The sequence below is a fragment of the Heloderma suspectum genome, chromosome 4 (genome assembly GCF_057233095.1).
Source record: "Heloderma suspectum isolate Gila_16-S chromosome 4, 16-S_ref, whole genome shotgun sequence".
In the NCBI taxonomy this organism is placed as follows: domain Eukaryota; kingdom Metazoa; phylum Chordata; class Lepidosauria; order Squamata; family Helodermatidae; genus Heloderma; species Heloderma suspectum.
Window position 1 is genome coordinate 170,926,810 of NC_139461.1, and position 21,227 is coordinate 170,948,036.

General features: G+C 45.2%; 1 protein-coding gene across 1 annotated transcript in view; it reads left to right on the forward strand.

The window, feature by feature from the left end:
- Positions 1-21,227, forward strand: part of AXDND1 (axonemal dynein light chain domain containing 1) — a 62,181-nt gene that overhangs the window by 32,182 nt on the left and 8,772 nt on the right. Inside the window, exons 16-24 of the mRNA XM_084851250.1 lie at positions 162-396; positions 1,326-1,542; positions 2,674-2,767; positions 5,062-5,270; positions 11,763-11,859; positions 14,408-14,518; positions 16,994-17,149; positions 18,373-18,501; positions 19,525-19,616. Of these exons, the coding sequence (XP_084707376.1) occupies positions 162-396; positions 1,326-1,542; positions 2,674-2,767; positions 5,062-5,270; positions 11,763-11,859; positions 14,408-14,518; positions 16,994-17,149; positions 18,373-18,501; positions 19,525-19,616 (1,340 nt within the window). The remainder of the gene's footprint in view (positions 1-161; positions 397-1,325; positions 1,543-2,673; positions 2,768-5,061; positions 5,271-11,762; positions 11,860-14,407; positions 14,519-16,993; positions 17,150-18,372; positions 18,502-19,524; positions 19,617-21,227) is intronic.

Below are 21,227 nucleotides of genomic sequence, written 5' to 3' on the forward strand. Positions count from 1 at the left end.
GGCCCATGTAATCTTTTCCCCTTAGACTGTTTTTTTGACCAAAATCACCCCTACCGCTCAGTTCCGTTCCCACTTGTGTGAAAGGACACCAGCTGAGGACAGTCATGCCCAGTCTTTGGGCTTCAGGAGAAGTGTCGGCGTGTGTTGTTTTTTCCTTTCAGATGTTGAATGAGGAGTTGGCGCAGTATGGGGGGGATGTGCTCCTAGTGAGACAAGAGCCCCTCAAGACAGCTGCCAAGCTACAGAAACATTGGGTGGAGCTGGGACTTGCTGTGCTTGGCCGCCACAAAGATCTCTATGGCAAAATGCCTCCCGAGTTGAACATGCTGGAGGAAATCAACAAAAATACCAACAAACTCTGTGAACAGTACCGAATCAGAACCAGTGGGGAGAATGGTGAGAAATACTTGAGTTTGCCTTATAACACTTTCTTGGGTACCTCTAGCAAAATGAATAAAGACATTTTGCCTGATAATAGTGTATTAGTGCAGTCCTTATCCTGGAAGTCCCAGTTTATACATTCAGCAGAATCAAGCAGTAAAGCCTTTTCTGTACTGTAGCACTTCTGACTGCAGGTGGGGATCAGATGTCATTTTCGACTTACCACAAACCTGATTGCTCACAAAGTAAGTCATAGAATAAGTAGAACAGGATAGGATGGAAAAAGAAGGTGGGTTTGTATGTGTTAGTTTAAAAAAAGCTATGCTCCTGAGTATTGTGGATCTCTGCTGCAATGAATGTAAGACATGGATTAGAACTTGGAGGTTAAATGTGTTGCGCAGATGCAGAATGTACCTTTAAAGCGAATAAAGTTGTTATTTCACATACAGTATGGTTGACTCATGAAGCTCTTTGAATCAAACTTTTAAAAAATGGCTAAATGGTGCAAGTGTGGAACAGCAATAGCTGTTAGGTTGGAAGCTCATTGTAATGATACCTAGGCTCAGGATCCAACAGTTGTCCCAAGTGGGACAAAATTGGCCCTCGGTTCTCAGCAGAAGAGGCTGTGTAGATGAACAGCATCTGTAACGATGGAATTTGGCAGCAGGCCATACAGGGCTGGGGCACTGGTCCACATCCCATTACTGGCTTTTCAGAGGGACCTTCCAGAAAACCTGCTGGCCAACAATGGTGTGACTTTCAATGCCTGATATTATTATTGGCTTGAAGTAGGTGGCAGAGAATAGCGACTAGTAAGTCGTTACAACTTATAAAATATATGACTACTGTTAAATTTGTTTGACTCAGTCTTATGTATTATTTGCTAATGGCCTTTGTCCTGCTATGCCATTTCTTGTTGATTTATATTTTTGTGTTTTCTCCAGGATCAGCCAGGATTTTAATAGTTTTGGTTAACAGTTTGGAAGACTGGTCATTCAAGATGCTAGCCAGCAAGCAAAAGTCCGGTATGCATGAAGCTGAATGGATAAAATTTTTCCAATCTGTTTCTGATTGGCTGGCCCAAATAGATGATCTGCTTCAGTTCATTGGTACCACCAAGAATCCAGAGGAACGAAGGCATAGAACATCTAAGAGTATCCCGTAAGATCAGATCATTTTCAGAATTGCTTTTCTTCTCTAGAATCCCTTCTCTTACCTGGATGAATTTTTTTCTGGATGAATTTTTTTTTATAGTCTTCAGGTGATGGAGCTTTTCCCTTCTAAGTTATCAGTTAAAATCTGATGCATGGGTGTTGAGACATTTAAAAGGTGGCTAAGTATCACTGGGGGCCATTGCTCAGTGGTAGAGCACATTCTTTGCATGCAGAAGACGCAGGTTCAAGCCTTGAAGCAATACAGCCCCACGCCACCACCTCAGCTTTCTACTGCCTCATGCTATTGCATGTGTAGCCTCAGATTGACCAGCTGGGATACATGATATGGGAAGGGCTCTGCCAAAGCCTTCTCACAAGGGCTTGAAGAGCCTTTTGACTATGTCTTGGTTGATGTGGCAGAGAGCAGCTGAGCGGGATAAGAGGGTGTCTTGTGAGGGGACAAATGAGAATCAGTCATCTGTCCCCATAGTATTGTGTTAGTGAAGTCAGCTGATGGCTTATTGGTGCAGTCAGCTATTGTCATTGCCAAGAAGAATTTCCACTGCAATTTTGCCATAGTTGCCAAGAGCTAAGTAGGTCATGTAGGCTTCACTGTGCTTCTTAGGACCAAACTAGACATATGTAGAATTCAATGCTACTTTCCTCCACATTTTATTTTAACAGACAGCAATCTTGGCAGACTGCAAATCTGAGCAGAGAAAGGGCAGGCAGGGAGACATTTCATAATCCAATCACCTCTGGTAGTTTTCCAGCTCAGAATTTCCATGCTTGAGTGGCATTTCTTTCTGTGAAATGCCACATTACAGGAACCCATGAGTGGGGAAGCAGTTTGGGGGGTGCGATTCTGAGAAGACAGGTGGCAGGAAGAAAAGGGTTAAGCACATCCTCCCTCTGCCACTTTTCTCCTCTCAACTCTGAAGAAAGAAACAGAACTGGGAGTCAGCTGTACTTTGGCCTTAGAAATTATTCTTCCAGGTTGGCCTGTGTGTGGAATGTTCTGCTCAGCACAGAATTTGGGGATCCTTTGAGCCCATTTTAATTATAATTTTGGAAGGTAGGAGTCTTTGAGGTAGACACTCAGGTGGCTTGATTGGTTGACTGGCTTGTTTCTCTTAAGGGTGGTACCTGAGAATCTGTTCAAGAAGATTCAGCAGTGGATTCTGACAACCACTAATTGTATGGAGAGAGAACACGTTCTGCTTACCCATGAAGTATGTATGCCATTGTTTCTGAGGCTTCTAAGAAGGACATAAGAAGGGGTCAGACCAAAGGCCCATCTAGTCCAGCATGCTGTTTGCACAGTGGCCAACCAGATGCCCCAATGGGAAGCCCACAAGCAGGACTTGAGCATAATACCTCCCTCCTGCTCGTGTTCCCCAACAACTGGTACTCTGAGGCATAGTGCTTCTAATACTGGAGGTAATAGATAGCCATCATGCCTAGCAGCCACTGATAGCCTTCTCCTCCATGAATGGTCCATTCCCCTTTTAAAGCCATACAAGTTGGTGGCCATCACTACATCTTGTGGTAGCAAATTCCATAGTGTGACTATGTGCTGTGTACTTCCTTTTGTCTGACCTGAAGATACCACCATTCAGTTTCATTGGGTGAACCTGGGTTTTAGTATTATATGAGACGGAGAAAAACATCTCCCTATCCACTTTCTCTGCACCAGGTATAATTTTATACACCTCTAACATGATGCCCTTGCGTATTTCTTTCTAAGCTAAAAAGCCCCAAACATTGTACCTTTTCTTCACAGGGGAGTTGCTCCAGCCCCTTTATCATTTTGGCTGCCTTTTTCAGATAGCAGAGGTACACTTATTTCTGAATTAAAATTAGAGGCAAAGTAAGAATTACCTGTCCTCAGAGGAGTTCCCCCCATCACCAAGTGTTTCTGCATAAGTCACTGTACTGAGTATGTATCATGACTGGAAGCAGTCAACTTGAGATCAGTGATTCAGGCAGAGAGGTGACAGGCATCCTCTTCTGAGGGCCAGCAGTTCTGCCATGTCTCTGTATTGGGAGAGGCTGAAATGCTCTGGTCACAGCTGAGATAGCTGTAAAGCATAATGACCTACTGTCACTGGAGATTGATAGGCAGGGCCAAGTCAATGAGTCATGTGTAGGAACACCAGGCATCTTCCTCCTTGGGTGGATGTTTTGAGGGCATGGGAGTCCTTAATTCGTATTTCTCACAGTTCACTGATGTGTTCCAGCATGCAGTTTGGGAATGACTGATGTATGCCCTGGTAAGGGTGGGGCTAGTAGGCACAATCGACTGTTTCTTTGAATAGCATTCAGCACAGCTTCCCGCACGATATTTTTCCTACCTGGAGATAACCTTTCTTTTCTTTTTTTTAAAGAAAATCTTAAACTAAGGGCAGAGTGGGGCGACTAGATGCTCCCACTCCCTGAGCATTTTTCAGGGAGACTTTTTCCCAAAAAGAATTAGTGTGAGCTAAAAAGCATGAAGAAAATAGGGTTTTTTCACTATAGTGGTAGGAAGAAACTCTAAATATTTTTTGTGGGGTCCCAGGGCTTAATGTAAAGGCAGAATTGGCATCTTTTCTGTTTGTTTGTGCAATTAAGAGCAAAAACAACCAGCAGCCAGGCAGGCTGCCAGCTTGTCATGTCTTTGTGTCCCGCATGGGCTTGTGGAGAAATGGTGTTCCCTTGAACAAGGAGTCAGCGTCAAGGCCAGTGGAGTGTGAGGTTAACATGAGCCAAGGCCGACTGCCGTGCCTGTTGCTTGGAGACAACCCATATGTGAGAAGACCTCTTAGATCAGACTTCCCCAACCTGGTGCCCTCCAGATGTTTTGGACTTCAACTCCCATCAGCCCGTGCTAGCATGGCTAATCATCAGGAATAGTGCTGCAATTTATGTAGAAGTAGTTACGCCACAAATTGCATAAAATACACAAATGACAGCCATAATTTTCCCACGATGGGCAAATGGCAGCCACCATTAGCCTATCACACCTTTTATAATGCAGGAGAGCAGCCCCATGAAATCCAGTGGATGTGCCAGGGCTACGGGGAAATCCACAGGGGCCCAAGTGACCCAGATTTCCTCATAGTGGACCCTGCCCCAGACTGAACGGGGAGGGGATTTCACCCAACCCTAGTTGAGTCAATCCCATGTATTGACCAATACATGGGATAAAAAATTAAAAGTGGGTCTTGTTGCAGGTTAGGGATAAAGGTGGGTCCTGGATCTGGAAAAGTTGAAGGCCACTGCTTTAATGCAGGGGATTCTCCTTTTTTCTTTGTAGATGATGTCCAGAATGATGAGAAAAGTGAATAAGAGGTTCCACAGTTTTGAACCATGACTAGATTCTGCCTTGTATACGTGACCCATACAGCCTGCGCATATGCATATTTACTCAGAAGTAAACCAGTGGGACTTACTCCCACATAAGTGTACATAGGGTTGCACCCTAGTGTTCATGTTGTGAGCTTTTAATATAGCTTGACTCTTCCTTATTTTCTGCTTTCTGTAGTCGACTGACTTCCACAACGTTCTGAGCAGGTGGATGGCGAACCTGTTGATCCACATGGTGCCAGACCACATCTCTCGTGAAACTCTCCCCTTGACTGATGCAGAAGCAGCAAGGCAGGCAAAATACAAGATGTCAAACACTTTCAGTCTGGAAGGAGAAGCCATGGAACTGGCTGCAAAGCTGAGCAAATTCTCCTGTTACATGGTCAGGTATTGCTTATTCCTCTGAATCTAATCTGCTTTATCAGATCTTCCTATTACGTATGAATGAAACCTATGATGGAATAGCTGTGGAACAATGGCCTGGTTACACAGAGAGTAGTATGACCAGATACATCTAGTGATATCTGAGTTTCAGCTACTCATATAATAAAAGACAGTAATAGTCACAGGGTTGCTAGAGGTTGAATACAAATTCTATCTTATGTCTTAGATAGACGTTATCAGGATTCGAGCCTTCAGGATGGCCATTTCCATACCTCTTTGTTTTAGTACCTCAGCCTCTCCTCTTCCTTGTTGATAGTAGAAGGCTGGTATAGATAAGAGAAATCGTGCTTGAGTCTCGCTTGTGTGACAAACTTACTGGGTGGTGTTAGGCAAACTCCTCTCTCTTATCCTCAGCCCTCCATCTGCAAGATGGAGATAATACTGACCATACCGGGTTGTTGCAAAGATCATAACAAGGTCATGTAGGTGAACCACTTCAAATACTCTAAAAACAGTTTATAAATACTAAGTTTTCTTACTTGCATCTTACAGCTCCATGTCAGAGCCCTGCCCCCAGGCAATAACGCTGGTCCTGTACTCAAGAGAGCAAAATTGGTTAACTTGCAGGGACCCCCAAAACTACTAACTGTACTTTTTCCAGAGTTTTTTGATGTGTGAGAAAGGCATAGTGGACCAACCCAGGCAAATGGAAAACGTTCCCTCTGGGTGGCAAGCAAGCTCTGTTCCCTGGTGGAGGTGTTCAGGGAGACTCCAAAGGTACCAGTAGTGGATACTTCTGTGGCAGCACTCTCCTCTACTCTCAGGAATGAATCTGAGTGTGTGGAGATAGGTAGCAGCTCAGACTCAGAATGGGAACAGCCCGAACCGGGGGAGGCTCCCTCCCTAGTGAGCTCAGATATGGCAAGGCCTTCTTCTCAGGACTTTGGCACACAGATGGCTTGACCTGAAGCCTCCCTCCCCCCCCCCCCGCATGAGAACCCAGGTCTTGGGGGAGGAGGAGAGTGAGGGGCATGACTTGAGGGATTCTAGGGTCTGTCGCAGAGTGAAGCGGGAAAAGTTGGAGGCAGAGCTCAGATTCTCCCCCAGATTGGCTATGCGTGATAGCCTATGTAGGAGGGAGCAACTGTAAGGGAGGGGCATCCCCCCTTGTATCCCCCCTGCAGTGGGCGTTGAACTCTTAGGTTAGAGGTGCCAAGATAGTGATACATCAGATTCAAAGGTTTACTTACAAGGAGTACTTTATTGGGTAACGTACAGCACACAGGCATACCCAGTGGTTGGATCAGACAGCTTCTCTGAACCCTGAGCCATCGGGTACAATGGGTTTTATACTCTACATGTTGGCAATAAGGCAGCATAACAGCAGCAAGCACCCCTAGCATTCATTCCCAGCATAGGCTAGAAGTGTTTGGTTCTCAAGCTCAGCCACCTGTAAAAAACTTCGCTTCCCAGGCAGAGTGCTTGATAAGGTGAACTACTCATTAGCAAGGAATGTTCTGAGAAGGCTCTTATCAGCCTTTTGACTCATCTGCACATGCTCAGAGACTTACTAGCATGGGAATTGCACCAGTAATGAACTTAAGCAAGCATTATGGATCTCTAGGCCCCTCTAACACTATAAATGACTTGGCTACGCTCCTGGGGCAAATACACCCCTAAGCTTGTCTGGCCAGGAAGTTCTTGTTCAAACTGCCAGCAACTCCTCCAACTTCCATGTCGGCTGCTCTATTAGTATTTGTAATTGTGTCTAGTAGCTGTTTCCTTTGTAGTCTGAGAGTTTCCTAGAATTTGCATTTGTAAAGAACCTGGTCATTAACTAATAAAGTAGTGAGCCTGATGCCTGGTATCTTTGAGTGTGTTGATTGCTAAGGGGGAGGACGAAGGAATGTGACATCTACAGCCATCTTCCAACAGAGGGAGAAGGGGGTCCAAAGGATCCCTGTGATAAGAAGCTGTAGGCTGCTCTTCACAGAGGCCTTGAAGTCTCAGCCACAGCCTTTAAGAGTTTCAGTTACTAATTCCGTCTTTGCTAGGGCAGTGTGTCCTGTAGGCCGAGGAGTTGATGGGAATGGAAAACAAATCCAAAGCCATGAAGCATATGATTGCCCCATCCGCAGCCTTAATGGTGGACTCATCCTCTGATGGAGTACAATATGCTGGGAGGTAGATCCTGGCTCTCAAGCTCGGCTCACCGGTTCAGCCGTTGGAGGAAAAAATTGTTCGGCAAGCCCTCAAACCTGTGCTCATTGAGATGAAGGATAAAAGGAAGGCATTGCCCACTTCAAAGGAGTAACAGCAGAAGCAAAAGCCTTTTATCCCCAGATGGAATTAGCAATTATAACAGATGCCAGCCTTTTCAAGCGGGGCTCTCACCTGGTGGATCTGGTGATGCAGGGTGAGTGGCTGAGACGAGAGGCAAAACAGAGCATAAACCTTTTGGAGCAATGTGCCGTCAAATGGGCTCTCTTGTCCTTTAGAATCCACATATCCATGCTCTGATAAGGACCAACCTGTCTGCCAAAGCCTATGTTAACAAGCAGGGTGGAACAAAGTCAAGGAAATTCTATAGGGCAACTAGTGAGCTCTTGGTGTGGGCTTAGAGGCATGTACTGTCCATCTCAGCAATGCATCTAGCAGGGACTTCCAAAATAATAGTGGATCAGCTCAACAGAAAAATGGATGCAGAACTCATAATGAATACTCCACCAACAGGTCCTCAAACAGCTGACACACCATTACAGCACCCCAGTAGTGTACTGTTCTCCATACCAGAAAGACTGAATTGTCCGGGAGCCGTAGGCACAGATGCTCTAACCTCGCTATGGTCAGTAGGACTAATGTGAGCGTTCCCTTCATTTCCTCTTCTCCCTTGGATTCTTCAGAGGATTCAGGAGCTGGCAGCACAGATAATCCTGGCCCAGATGCCCGTGGTTCCCAGAACTGGTCAGCCTCCCAACATAAGAAAGCTGGAGGCTGCTGTGCTCCAGGAGTCTGTTTTCACAGGGCCCAATTTACCATCCTCAGCCAGGGCTCTTCCAGCTGACAGTCTGAATGAGCTAAGGCAGCTGGGTTATCCAGAACCAGTGCTAGCTATGCTGTTGTCTTCCAGGTGGCATTCTATTAATAAGATTTACAGCACCGGAAGGTGTTTCTTTCTTGGTACCAGAGTTCTGGTAGGGTGCCAAGGGAGAACAGCATGCAGGGGATTCCAGGATTTTTGCAGGTGGGATTGGCCAGTGGGCTTAGTACCAGTATTCTCAAGCAGCGGATGGTAGCTCTTAATAGCATCCTGCATTGCAAGGTGAAGGGTTAACTCACTAGCCATCCCCACATTTGGAGGTTCTTGAGGGGTGTTGTTCTTCTTAACCTGGCTATGATTCACAGGTTTGCTACCTGGAATCTAAACTGTGTGCTTAAAGCTCTCACGAGTCCCCGCAACCCACCTCTTTGAGCCCCTGGCCACGTGCTCTCTCAAGCTAACTACTCTTAAGATTGCTTTTCTGGTGGCCATTTCACTGGCCAGGCAAGTCTCACTACTGAGGGCTCTGTCCTTTGATCTTGTGTGTTTCTACCAGGATAAGGTGATTCTTGAAATGGATCCTTTCTTTGTGCCCACAATTAATTCAACCTTCCAAAGACCAGAAGAGATTGTGCTAACCTCACTCTGTCTTAAACTGATGCACCCACAAAAGAATTGCTGGCACAAGTTGGGATGTTAAGAGGGTGCTGCATTTTTCTCTGTTCAGAACAGCTCCTATTGGGAAAACAGAGGCTTTGTTTCCTACCAAGAGCAATAGCTGGGGCAAAAGGTCACCACATCTTCTATTTCTCACTTTGCGAGAATGTATAATCTTGGCCTATCAATCTCTGGGAAAGACTCCTCCTTCAGGTGTCACCGGGCATTCCCTCAAGGGGTGGCTGCCACTGCAGCATTCAGGGGTAATGAGAGCCAGTGTGGTGTAGTGGTTAGAGTGTTGGACTGGGGATGAAGAGATCCGGATTTGATTGCACACTTGGCCATGACACTCACAGGGTGACTTTGGGCTAGTTACTGACTCTGTCTAGCCTACCTCACAGGGTTATTGTTAGGATAAAATGGAGAGGAGAAGGATTATGTAAGCCACCTTGGGTTCCTTGCAAGAGGAAAAGAGTTGGGATATAAATTTAATCTTCTCTATATATAAAAGTCAAAAATTGTGTGTGGGTTTGTGTGTTTGTGGCTGGCTGCAGGGCTGTCTGTAACGCAGGGAATAAGGGGGAGCTGCCCTGGGTGTAATCACACTGTAGGGGCCCACTGAGCCCGCCATTTGAGCCGTACAGTTGCTGCCCCTTTTACTTCACATTCTCACTTGCCAGAGTGTATGACAGGAGTCACTGGGTTACATTATTACTTTGTTTATACTTTCCCTTACTAACAAGTACACCCTCTCAGTCATGGTACAGGCCAGGTTTCTGATTTCAGCTATGAGTCATCCTATTGGCCATCTTCCATTCTATTGGTCTCTCTCCCATTCACTCTGACTTCCTTCACCTTGGATTCGCTGGCCGCTGTTTGTTCCCTCCCCTTTACTCATAGTTTCTTTTCAGACTGTGCGGAGCATTTAGTTTCTCTCCCCTCTTCCTGCAATATCCAGCGAGCAAGCAAGTTAGTGTTAAATATCTTCACCCCTTTCAGTGCCAGATGTATCTGTTAGTGGTGTGTGATTAACACTAATGTGAGCTGTGGTGCGGTGTGTGCTCGCCTGTCTGAGGGGCTGGGATGACACAGTGGAGTGGAGACTTGGGGCTTTATTCATAAAAGAGTGAACTGGGGGGAATTGAGAAGGCAATTGCAAAATGAAGGGCAAAATAGCGGAGTTTTACGTGTAGCCGAATGGAAGATTTTTGGGTTTGTGTGTTTGTGGTTGGCTGCAGGGCCGTCTATAAGACAGGGCATAAGGGGGAGCTGCCCTGGGCCTAATCACACTGCAGGGGCCACTGAGCCTGCCATTTGGGCCCTAGAGTTGCTGCCGCTTTTAGTTCACATTCTCCCTTGCCGGAGTGTATGACAGGAGTCACTGGGTTACGTTATTACTTTGTTTATACTTTCCCTTACTAACAAGTACACCCTCTCAATCATGGTTCATTCTATTGGTCTCTCTCCCATTCACTCTGACTTCCTTCACCTTGGATTGGCTGGCTGCCGTTTGTTCCCTCCCCTTTACTCATGGTTTCTTTTCTGACTGTGGAGAGCATTTAGTTTCTCACCCCTGTTCCTGCAATATCCAGCAAGGAAGCCTCTGTGGAACGTTTTAATAGTGGTATGAGATTCAGTGTGGATTATATTGTAGTAGTGCTTAGAGATTCAGTCTCTTGCATTTTTAGCAGTGTTTTTTATTCAATCTGCTCATTATAATTGTTGTGCTTTTTTAATCAAGTCTGGTGGATTCAACTTTTCACCTTTCTTATGGGGCCTTTCCGAGAAGCGTAAACCCACCTTAATGTGTTTCTAACGAATAGTGCCTATGACAAAATTACATCCCGGGCAACGCTGGGTATATCAAATAAAAATAATAAACAATGTTGCCGTGGAAGAAATCTGCAAGGTTTCATCTGCATTCTTACCCATCTTGGGCATCCTTGCACACTTTTACCAAGCATTATGTTTGTTTTTGCCTCAGCAAACACTGCCTTTGGTAGACAGGCTCTGCAGAGGGTTCATCGTAATTAAGTAAGGAGCAGTGGCCATCTACCTTGTGATGGCGTGATGGTACTGTTTTGTTGCATCCTGAAGGTTCTGGAATGTCCTCCAGAAGATACAGGAAGATGGCATCTGATTGCTATCTGGTATCCTGGTTTTGGCTTGGCTGGAGTTCCCAGGTTCCAGTCTGCAGAGATTGTTGGGCTTCCTGGGAATGGCCCAAGCCATGGTTCTGGGGCTGAGTCCTGCCAGCGTGACAGGCATAAGGTCTCTTATTAATATAAGTACATTGTGGAAACACTGAAAAGAGCAAATCAGGCATATGCTTAAGCACTAATTCACTAGCACAACATTCGCTTACCAGCAAAGATTTATTTACAAGGTGAAAGATTTTCTATCCTAGATGGAAGGATTATTATTATTAATAAAATAGTGAGCAATTTGTGCTGCATTTTAGAGTGCTCCACACATACATTATCTCAGTAATCCTTATGCCATGCTGCTAGGTGGGATCATTTGTTATCCCTCAAATGTGGGGACTGAGGCTAAGAGATAGGCTTGTCTAAGGCTACCGAGTGAGTTCATTGCAGAGGTGAGATTCAGAACAACAAAGATTTGCTGGTGTACAGAAAGTCCGGCTTTTCTAACCTACAGCTGCCTTGCATTTTGCATTGGTAAATATCAAATGAATATGGCAGACACAAACAGAAGGAAATCGGCTGTCTCATATTAATGTGGTATTGGTATGACTTAACACATTGCTGTAGGCTGGTTGACATTATCTGTTTCCTCAGCTGTTGCAAGGAGATGGTTGCATCAATAACACGTAAGAAACTGGCTACTTTTGAACCAGATGCGGATCATGAATTGCAACAGTTGGAGAAGATCAAAGTAAGTAAGAGCAAATGCACTCTCTTGCCTTCTCATAGTACAGGCTTAATTCATCCTAGTATTATGGGGTTTGAGGTCTGCCTCGCCGAAAATGAGTCATAGGATGAGTGAAATACTACTTTTATTTGGGCCAGTGCTACTTATTTTTAAACTATTGCAAGTTTTCAATCTCTGAAATAGACTCTCGTAGGAATGGATGATCAGGGCAAAACCAGAATAAGATAGATTCTTCTTCCTCTTCTTCTTCGTCATCATCATCTACAAAAATGATAGTTCACAGCACCTGACAGAATTTCATAGGCAAAAATAGACAGACCCATGCTCCTAAGGATTTTAAAGTATTTAGGGAGGGAGAGATGAGGGTGGCAAGTGATGATGGTGGGGAAATGCATACATGCACTTAAAACTTGGTTACAGTTGGGGAATAAGGATTAAGGGACTAAGTCAAAGGCTTAATGGAAAAAGTGGGTTAAGGATGGTTTTGAAGGCAGAGGTGGCACCATGTATGTATGTATGTATGTATTTCATTTCTATACCACTCAATAGCTAAAGCAGTCTGGGTGGTTCACGAAAACATGACTCTGTGGTAGAGCACTTGGGGAACACCCTGTTTCACAGTGTTTCTCTATTCAGTTGTTACGTCTGCTGGTTTCATGGCAGTTTTCTATTCCATTGTTACGTCTGCGGGTTTCATGGCAGTTTTCTATTCCATTGTTACGTCTGCGGGTTTCATGGCAGTTTTCTATTCCATTGTTACGTCTGCAGGTTTCATGGCAGTTTTCTGTTCCATTGTTACGTCTGCTGGTTTCATGGCAGTTTTCTATTCCATTGTTATGTCTGCTGGTTTCATGGCAGTTTTCTATTCCATTGTTATGTCTGCTGGTTTCATGGCAGTTTTCTATTCAGTTGTTAGGTTTGCTGAATATTTTTTATATTTATGTACATGTTCAAGGAGGGCTAGCCAGAGAGAATGGGCATGACAGAGAACAAGAGACCTCCAGATGGCTGAGAATGTTAGAACTGGAGGGGAAGAAATCATGGGGTAGGGATATAACAAGGAACAGGGGCCAAAATAGGATGGAGGAGAGTTTCAAAGGGACAATGAGTCTGTGGGGTTTGTGCTGGATATGTAAATGGTGGGGAAAGCTAGTCAAGGGGTTTTAGCAGGGGCATCACATCATCAGAGTGATTGGAGAAAGATGAAAATGGGGGGGGGGAGAGAGATATGAAAGACAGAAAGACTAACAACAGAGTATTAAAAAAAAAATATTTTAAGCGAAACGTTTCGGTTTCCGCCCTCATCAGTAGCTGTGCTGTTAAATGGATATATATCCATTAGTGCAGTTGGCCTCCTGGAGAGCTTTGAGAACAAATAAGATTGTTCCTAACATTTGCTCTGTGGAAATCAGATAGTTTCACAGAAGGTTTGGAAAGAAGAGAGTGGGGCTGGCTAAAGGCATTTGTAATAGGGTTTGGGGTCCTCCGGGCTGGCTGGGACGATATAACTGGAAGCTGGGTTTATGGGAAGTTGCCAGTAGGAGTGGGCAAATGCATCTGTTTCTGGTCCATGTCGCTGTCACATGTCTTCACCCATAAGCCTGTTTTGTCCCATTTCCGCACAAACCTGCATTCTTAAAACCTGCAGTTTTAAAAACTGCTTTTCTTCAAAATATGCATTTCTAAACACATTTTCTCTCAGTGTGCACTTCAAAACACACTTTGATACCTTTTTTGAGCTGAGAACTGGGTCAGAACATTAGAAAAGTGTGAAAGCCAGTGGAGAGCTCAGTTTCAATTCACACGTGCGTCTGGGAGGTGCAGACCACTGACCAGGTCAGTTCGTATTGGAATTCACAGAGATTGATTTCCTCAAGGACAGATAGTTGGAAGAGGATGAGTTACTGAGCTTTTGGAGCATCTAGCGCTCTTGAAGGCTGTGCTTCTGGCGCTGTCTGGGGGGGCTGCATGCCTACAGGCTTTGTGATCAAGGTGGGGGCAGGGAATTGGTGTCACGTGGGAACCAGGTTGTCAGTGGACCCTCTTGCCTCCCCATTTGTGAATGTGAAAAGTGCTTCCTGTTACTGTTGTATAACCACAGCCAGCCTCGGAACACCTGAGATAGAGGATGGGGTTTCCAGAGCAAAAGCTGCCACTTCCCGGGCAGCACGCCCCATTCATATATTTACGTAATGGAGACCTGTAGGTTGCACCAGTCTACAGGTCTACATGCAGCTGTGCATGGGAGCTCACAGTATGCATCACGGAGGAAGGTAGCACCAAGGATTGATGGGGGACCCCTCAAAAATCCCTGACCTCAGCAAAGTCCAACCCCACCCCTGCCACTCATGGTGGGAAGGGGTTGGTGGAACACATGGAGGCGTTTGTGGGTCTATACACAAAATCAGATGCAGAGCATGGCATTGCACAGCTTCAGAGGTGTGGGGAACTGTTGCTCTAAGGCATGATTCAGTGTAAGAGGCTCTGTTAGAGCAATACATTACTTTTCTTTCCATTCTGGTGACTGGCTGCTTCTCTTTTATCTTTCCAGACCGAGTGCCTGGATTGGATTGAAACCTGCAACCTTCTTCTGTCTGAACTTAAGACCTCTCCCACCACGTTAATGAGCAAAGATGAGCTGGTCAGCCTGTTTGGGTTAGAGGTATTGAAAGAACGAATCTATGATGCAAATGGCAGAAAGACAGCTTCGTATTTACATCTTTACCATGATGACGTGTTGCATTAAGATATTACCAATATGTATAATTATTTTCTGTTTGAGGGGGAACATTTTAATACATTGTTTTAAAAGAAAAGAAAAGGATTTCCTAGAGATCAGTCACAGAAACTCTGCCTCCCCAAAGAATTTGAATTCTGACTGCTGTCAGATATGGCCAGGAACTTGGGGAATTTTGCATTTGGGGGGCAAAATGTTGATTGACTGGTTCAGATGATCAGTGGAGGAAAAGAAGCCACCTACACTCCTTTTCCCTGCTCTGCATGTCCCACTTGCACACACCAATTTCCCTAATTACCCTCGCCATGGTGCAGGTTGCCATGTCATCCAAACCCAGCAAGCTGGCCTCCAAACCACCCGTAACCCCTACAACAAGATGTGAGTTGCGGGGTGTTTTGGAAGCCACTCCCACCAGGCACCTCACCGGCTTTGGACAACATGGCAACCCACACCGCAGCGAGGGTAATTAAGGAAGTGGCAGATGCGCGAGGAGCAAGTGTGGGGCGCAGAAAAGAAGCCACCATGGCTTCTTTTCCCTGCTGATTGTTCAAACCTGGCCATTCTCTGGGCTGTAATCTGGCAACTCTACCTCTGTCCTCTTTCCATAGGTAGAAAGTAACACCTGACTCAGCTGAATTCTATGTTCATGTGTATACCCAGGATCTCCCCGAACCTGCCACCCACCCCCAGAATGAATTAAGAGGATGGATACGGGTTCAGGCAGACCCTGGGTACAGACAAACATGCTGTTTGGAATCACTTTCTTCCTCCATTGTGATTAAATACTAGCACACCTGGCATTATAACGGGCAGGGCATGTGTAGAGAGTGGGAGGTATATTACAAGGTATGTGTAGAGGATGGTAGGTATATTACAAGGACGCATGGGTAGGTGCATTGCATCTTTTTAGATATTCCCTTACAGAAACCCAGTGAGGCCCAGATGACCCAGTGTTAGGCATGGAGGGTAGGTTTTGTCTTCACCATAACAGTATCCTCTCTTTATAACCTTTAATACATCCTTGTAGGGGTGAATGGCAACCATGGGAGAACACCATTGGGGTATTTCCTCCTTCTGATGATCCTAGCTATTAAGAAGCCTTCTTGAGCCGCATAGCTTCATTCTGGATTCTGTTTCTTGGTCGTGCTAGAGTGTGGCACAGCAACCAGGTTCACATGATCATGGAGGGGAAATAAGTCACAGTGGCTTATTTCCCTCCCCTTCCCCAGCATGCATGTTGATTGCGTGCCGGAAGGATTAGCTTAATTAATTACGCTCGGCAGCACAGCTTGTCATGTTGTGCAAACCCGGACAGGGTGACTTATTGCTGTGGGTAACAAGCCACCCAGATACCATGGGCTGTTGTAGGGCTCTGGGTGGCTTGTTACCCACAGCAACAAGCCACCCTGACCGGGTTTGCATGACAAGCTGTGCCACCAAGGGTAATTATGCTAACCACCCCCCAGCGCACAACTAATATGTGCAGGAGGGTGGGGAAATAAGTCAATATGGCTTATTTCCCCTCTGTGATTTTGCAAAATTGGGCCAGTGTTGGGAACTAGCCTTTATAGGTTGCATCCAATGCTGCCCTTCTGTTCTCAAAGGGGCTTTTGTACCAATGGAGACCTCTGCTAACAGAAGGAAGAAGTAATTTGTACTGATTCCCCCTCTTCCCTGTACACCCCTCAATCTGCTCCAGAGGGTTGGGGCCCCCTCTAGAGTTGTGTGTGAGGTGGCATGGGGGCCTGCAGAGGGATTTGGCCAAAAATTGCCTCTCCCCACCCCCTTCCATTAGCAGAGGTCTCCACTGTATCAAAAGCCCTTATGTTCAGCATGGGAAGCAAGCTGATATATTTAAATGGTTGTTTGTGTCTGCAAAGGGCTTCGTTGAAATGATCTTATAATTTGTCCATTCAGTAGCTCTTTGAGGCAATGAGTTGCCTAAAGCCACTCAGCCTAACATATTCTGCCAATTTGCTCCTTATATGTATCAGATGCTGCTGGTGCAGTATTTAATACTGAAACAGTCAAAATGTCAAAGAAGACTAGCAAAAACTAACTTGTCTCATGTAAATGTATTTGATAGGTGGTTTGTTTAATTTCAACCTCATCTTTTGATCCAAAAGAATCCCCCAGTCAGCTTATGTAAACATAACAAAATAAAATGGACCCTTTAAAAAAATCATTAAATCATCCAATTAAAACCATCAATCAAGACCCAATAAGGTAGTGAGAAGGGAGCACATCAGCCAAACCCTTTTCCTGAAAGTTTTAGCCATTTTTTTAAAGTTGCTGTTAGTCTCTTCAAAAAACAGATTCTTGAAACTGACCCCCTCTTTCGGAGCAGAGCAAAATCTCAGAATGAGCATTGTAGCGACCAGCTTTTGTGCTGCTTCACAGGTGCTCCAGCTAAAGCGGCAACTGCCACCTCCACCAGAGCATGACATGAGGAGCTCCTCCCTCATTCAAATAGTCGAGGCTCCAGAGGAGGATAAGAAAGACGAAGAAGCTCATTCTAAGAAAGCAGTGGAAAAGGAGGAAGTGCTGGAAACAGAGGTGAACATCTGTATTGGGAAATGGGCAGAACTCTCTTTTTAACCAGGGCTCTGGGTATACCACGTGGCTGTGTGTTTTTAGTGCCCAAAGGCAGCATCTGATCCAAGGTTTGATCTCCTGAAAATTAAATGTTGCCATTTTATAAATAGAAGAAATATGTTTCTAGCCCTCATGGCTGTGGAGAATACTTTGAAGACATGTGGAGACTTATCTGATAAAGACACAGAGGAGCTTGGGGAAAGACATCCAGTGGATCATGAAAGACTGACAATACCAGCAGTAGGGTGGTTGCTCTCACATTACTGCTAGTAACGTGTGAAGGAGGCTGATTACACAGACAGGGCTGTCAACAAGGTTACTTCTCATATGAGTTCTTCTCGTATGATCACCTTCCTTCTGATTCATTCATTCATATCCTTTTGGGAGCAATGGAGGATGCAATGGCTGCATTGCCTTTGCTAGGAACTTATGAAGAAGCCATTTAACACCTTGCATAACTTAGTGTCCCCGTCTGGGACTAATAGTCCCTGCTTTTCTGGCATCCAGTACCACCCTCTGTTACCCCTTACAGAAAAATGGCAAATGCTCTGAAAAACCTGAGGAAACAGAATAAAATGCCAGTAGATCGTGGTCATAGAATTTGGGATTCCTTGCTGCCGATATTTGGATTCTTCTGGTGCAGAATATAAGCAAGACTGTGTGTTATACAAAATGATGATGATGCAGGCCCCATTGTAGGCATTCACAAAAGAGGAGTAACTCCTCTCTCCAGCTGACATGTGCAGAGTCCCAGCTTGAGAAAGAAGCCTTATCCCTACGCTACAAAGTTGTATCAGTTTTATCCCAAGTGTCATCGCTTTCCCCTAAAGAATCCTGAGAATTGTTGTTTGGTGAGGTGTTGAGCATTCTCTTTTAGAGGATGGTTGAGCTCCTTATATCTGTAGGCCCAGACTTTGCACACTCCTGGGAAACACTAACCCACCGCTGCAGCTTGTTCTCCAGCAGCAGAGAGCAATTCGCAGCATTCCAGCATGTGAGATTCCCCTGCAAATCTCAGGAGGTCCTGAGAATCTAGGCCTTAGGCAGAATGTGGAAATTTGCCAAGATTGAGTTGTTCCTTAATATTCTTGCATACAACATCTGAGCTTCTTCCATGAGGAGTTTTGGTTTCTTTGATGAAGAAGGAACAAACATCACCCTGCCTGCTTCCCTTTCCCTTGTAGAAAGTGCCACCTGTGCCTGGTACCAGCACCAATGAGCGAGCTGAAATGGCTTCCCCTGTCTGGTACCTTGGTGATGATTGGAATGTGCATGTCAAGCCTCTGACCATGGAAGAAGTCACAGTCTCAGGGGTATGTATGTATGAACCTCCTCTACAGAGGTAGCCCTCTCCCAGCCTGATGCCCTCCAGATGTGTTGGACTGCAACCCCCATCATGCCCAGCCGGCATGGCCACTCTGGCTGGGAATGATGGGGGTTGCAGTCCAACACATCTGGAGGGCACCAGGCTGCCCAATCTGAGACAAGGTGAGGCAGCTGCTTTGGCAGGTAGATGCTGGGTGCCTTTAAGGGTGATAGAGTGGGAGACTGGCAGATCTGAGCCCTGGGGCACAATCCCCTGGGAAGTTCTCCTGCACAATCCCCATTGAATGAATGGGAGCATGTTCATTTAACTTGGGCTTATGAAGGAGACCTTCCCAGAGGATTGTGCCGTGAGTTAACTGGTGAGAGCAATGCCATTTGGATTTTTCTGCCTTTGGCACCAAAATGTCTCAGACCAGCCCAGCTCCTTTATGAAATGGAGCTTTTCCTCAGAGGTGGAGCAACTGCAGCCATATATCTGCTTCTGATCCTGTGCCTCTTGGTCAGTGCAATAGCCCTGTAAAGTAGGCCAGCATTATTAGTCCCATACTGCAGATGTGCCTGAGGATGAGGGAGCATAGCAAGATTTGAGTCAAAGTCTTGCCAGTTTACAGCTTATGCCAGTCTTCCTGAACCCGGTGCCCATTAGATGTTTTGGACTTCAACTCCCATCAGCCCAAACCAGCATGTCCATGGTCAGGAATGCTGGGAGCTGTAGTCCAAAGCCAGCCTGGTGCCATCTGGAGGGCACCAGGCTGGCTTACACCTTTTGCCACTCCAGTGCTCTAGCTCCGAGATTGGAAGAGGCATGTGGATTTATTCATAGAATCATAGAATAGTAGGGTTGGAAGTGGCCTATAAGACCACCGAGTCCAACCCCCTGCTTAGTGCAGGAATCCAAGGCAGAGCATCCCTGGCAAGTGACTGTCCAGATTCATCTTGAAGGCCTCCACTGTGGGACAACCCACCATTCCCTTTCCATGCCCATAAGGTATTTGCTCTTCTTATTTCAGAGGGAGTTGTATGCCAGCCAGTGGACCACCAAATACTCAAAAAAGGAATTTGAGATGCTGGCGTCACTGGAGATTCTGGAGGAGCGGCTGCTGTGAGTACTAATAGTGTAGAGAAGAGGCCCATGTGTGTGTGTTCTTGCCCTGATTTGAACCTGTAGGGGGTCTTGAACTTGTGGATTTGGGATGGGGATTGAGCCTGTCTACCATCCAACTTTAAGAATCCACACTTTCCATTGTTAGAGAAATTGTGATGTGTGAATTCTTACATGGATTTGGGATGCTAGGACTCTGGATTCTCCTGTAGATTTTAGAGGCTTGAAATGTAATATCAAGTGTGGAGTCTTATGTAGCTGGTAGTAATATTGGCTGTAACATTGTAGTGGTAAAAATGCAAGGGGAAATAAGCTGTAGCTTTTTTCACAGTAGAAGGCGATTAGCCAAAAGTAAATCAGAATAGCTTGCGTGCATCCGGATGCATCTGAAGTGAAGTTTCTGTGAGAAGAAGAAATGAGATGTGTAAATGTTAACTTTGTATGGAGAGCTTTCTCAGGCAGCACCTTTATATTATGCACTGCAGTCCAGGTTTTCCATGCACACACAGAACATGAGCAGAGTGGTATAAATCTGGGAGAAATAACAGATTATCCTGCTTTAGCCAGATCTGGGGCTTCTTCACATGGAGCTTTTATCCTGCCATTGAGATTGGTTACTCACGGACGTTTGCAGGTCCTTTAGATGACACCGTCAACCTCCAGGGTGTCTCCCACACTAAATGACCTTTACTCCAGTTTTGAAAAGATCAGAGATAATGAGCTATCAAATTATGGCTCTTGAGTTCCGCTTGAGTTCCCTTGTGAAAAAGAGGCAAACTCGCAATAAGAGGCGCTAGACCACAGCGCCATCTAGTGGCTGTAAAATGAAACATATGGAAGACTCAGATAAAGGGGGAAAGTGTGTGTGTGGGGAGTCCGTCATGATTCTGCTTTTAAGATGGAAGCAGAAAGCCCCATTTTAAATGTGGGATTTTAGGCTGGTGTAGAGATGTTCCTGGTCCCCGAAACAATTTTTATCTGACCCCTGGCAGCTGACAATTTTAAATGTAAGGAAAACAAAATGGTTTTCAAAGGTACTGATAGATTCACAAATGAATGTTGCACTCGTGGATGCCTCAGATATCTGTGATCTTTCCAACTGTTAAGCCTTTAGTGCTAGGTGGTACTAAATTTATTGTACAACGTAACAATATGTGAAGGTGTTCAGCTGTGCAGCAAAATATGCTTTTGCTCCCCCCCCAAATTCTTTCTGGAGAATAAAGTGACCACCCCCCAAATACAGAAGCTTAGCCATCCCTTCCACTAATTTTGAAAACCATTAAGAGTGGGAGAGACAAGGCGGATCTGCCCATGAGACACAATCCCTCTGTGTAATGAACACAAAGCGGAATTTTATGAGGATCTCTTATCCAAACTCGTGGATCTAACTTTTGAAAGTTGGTGTTTAATGGGAGATTGGAATGGGGTGATTGCACCTCAAATGGATAGAATATCGGAGAAAAAAATAAAAAGTAATCAAGGGAAATTACCTAAAAGTTTTTTTGAACTGAAGGACAATTTGGCTTTAGTAGATGTATGGAGAGATAAAAATGGAAACTCAAAAGAATATACATATTTTTCAGAAAGACATAAATCTTTTTCAAGGATTGA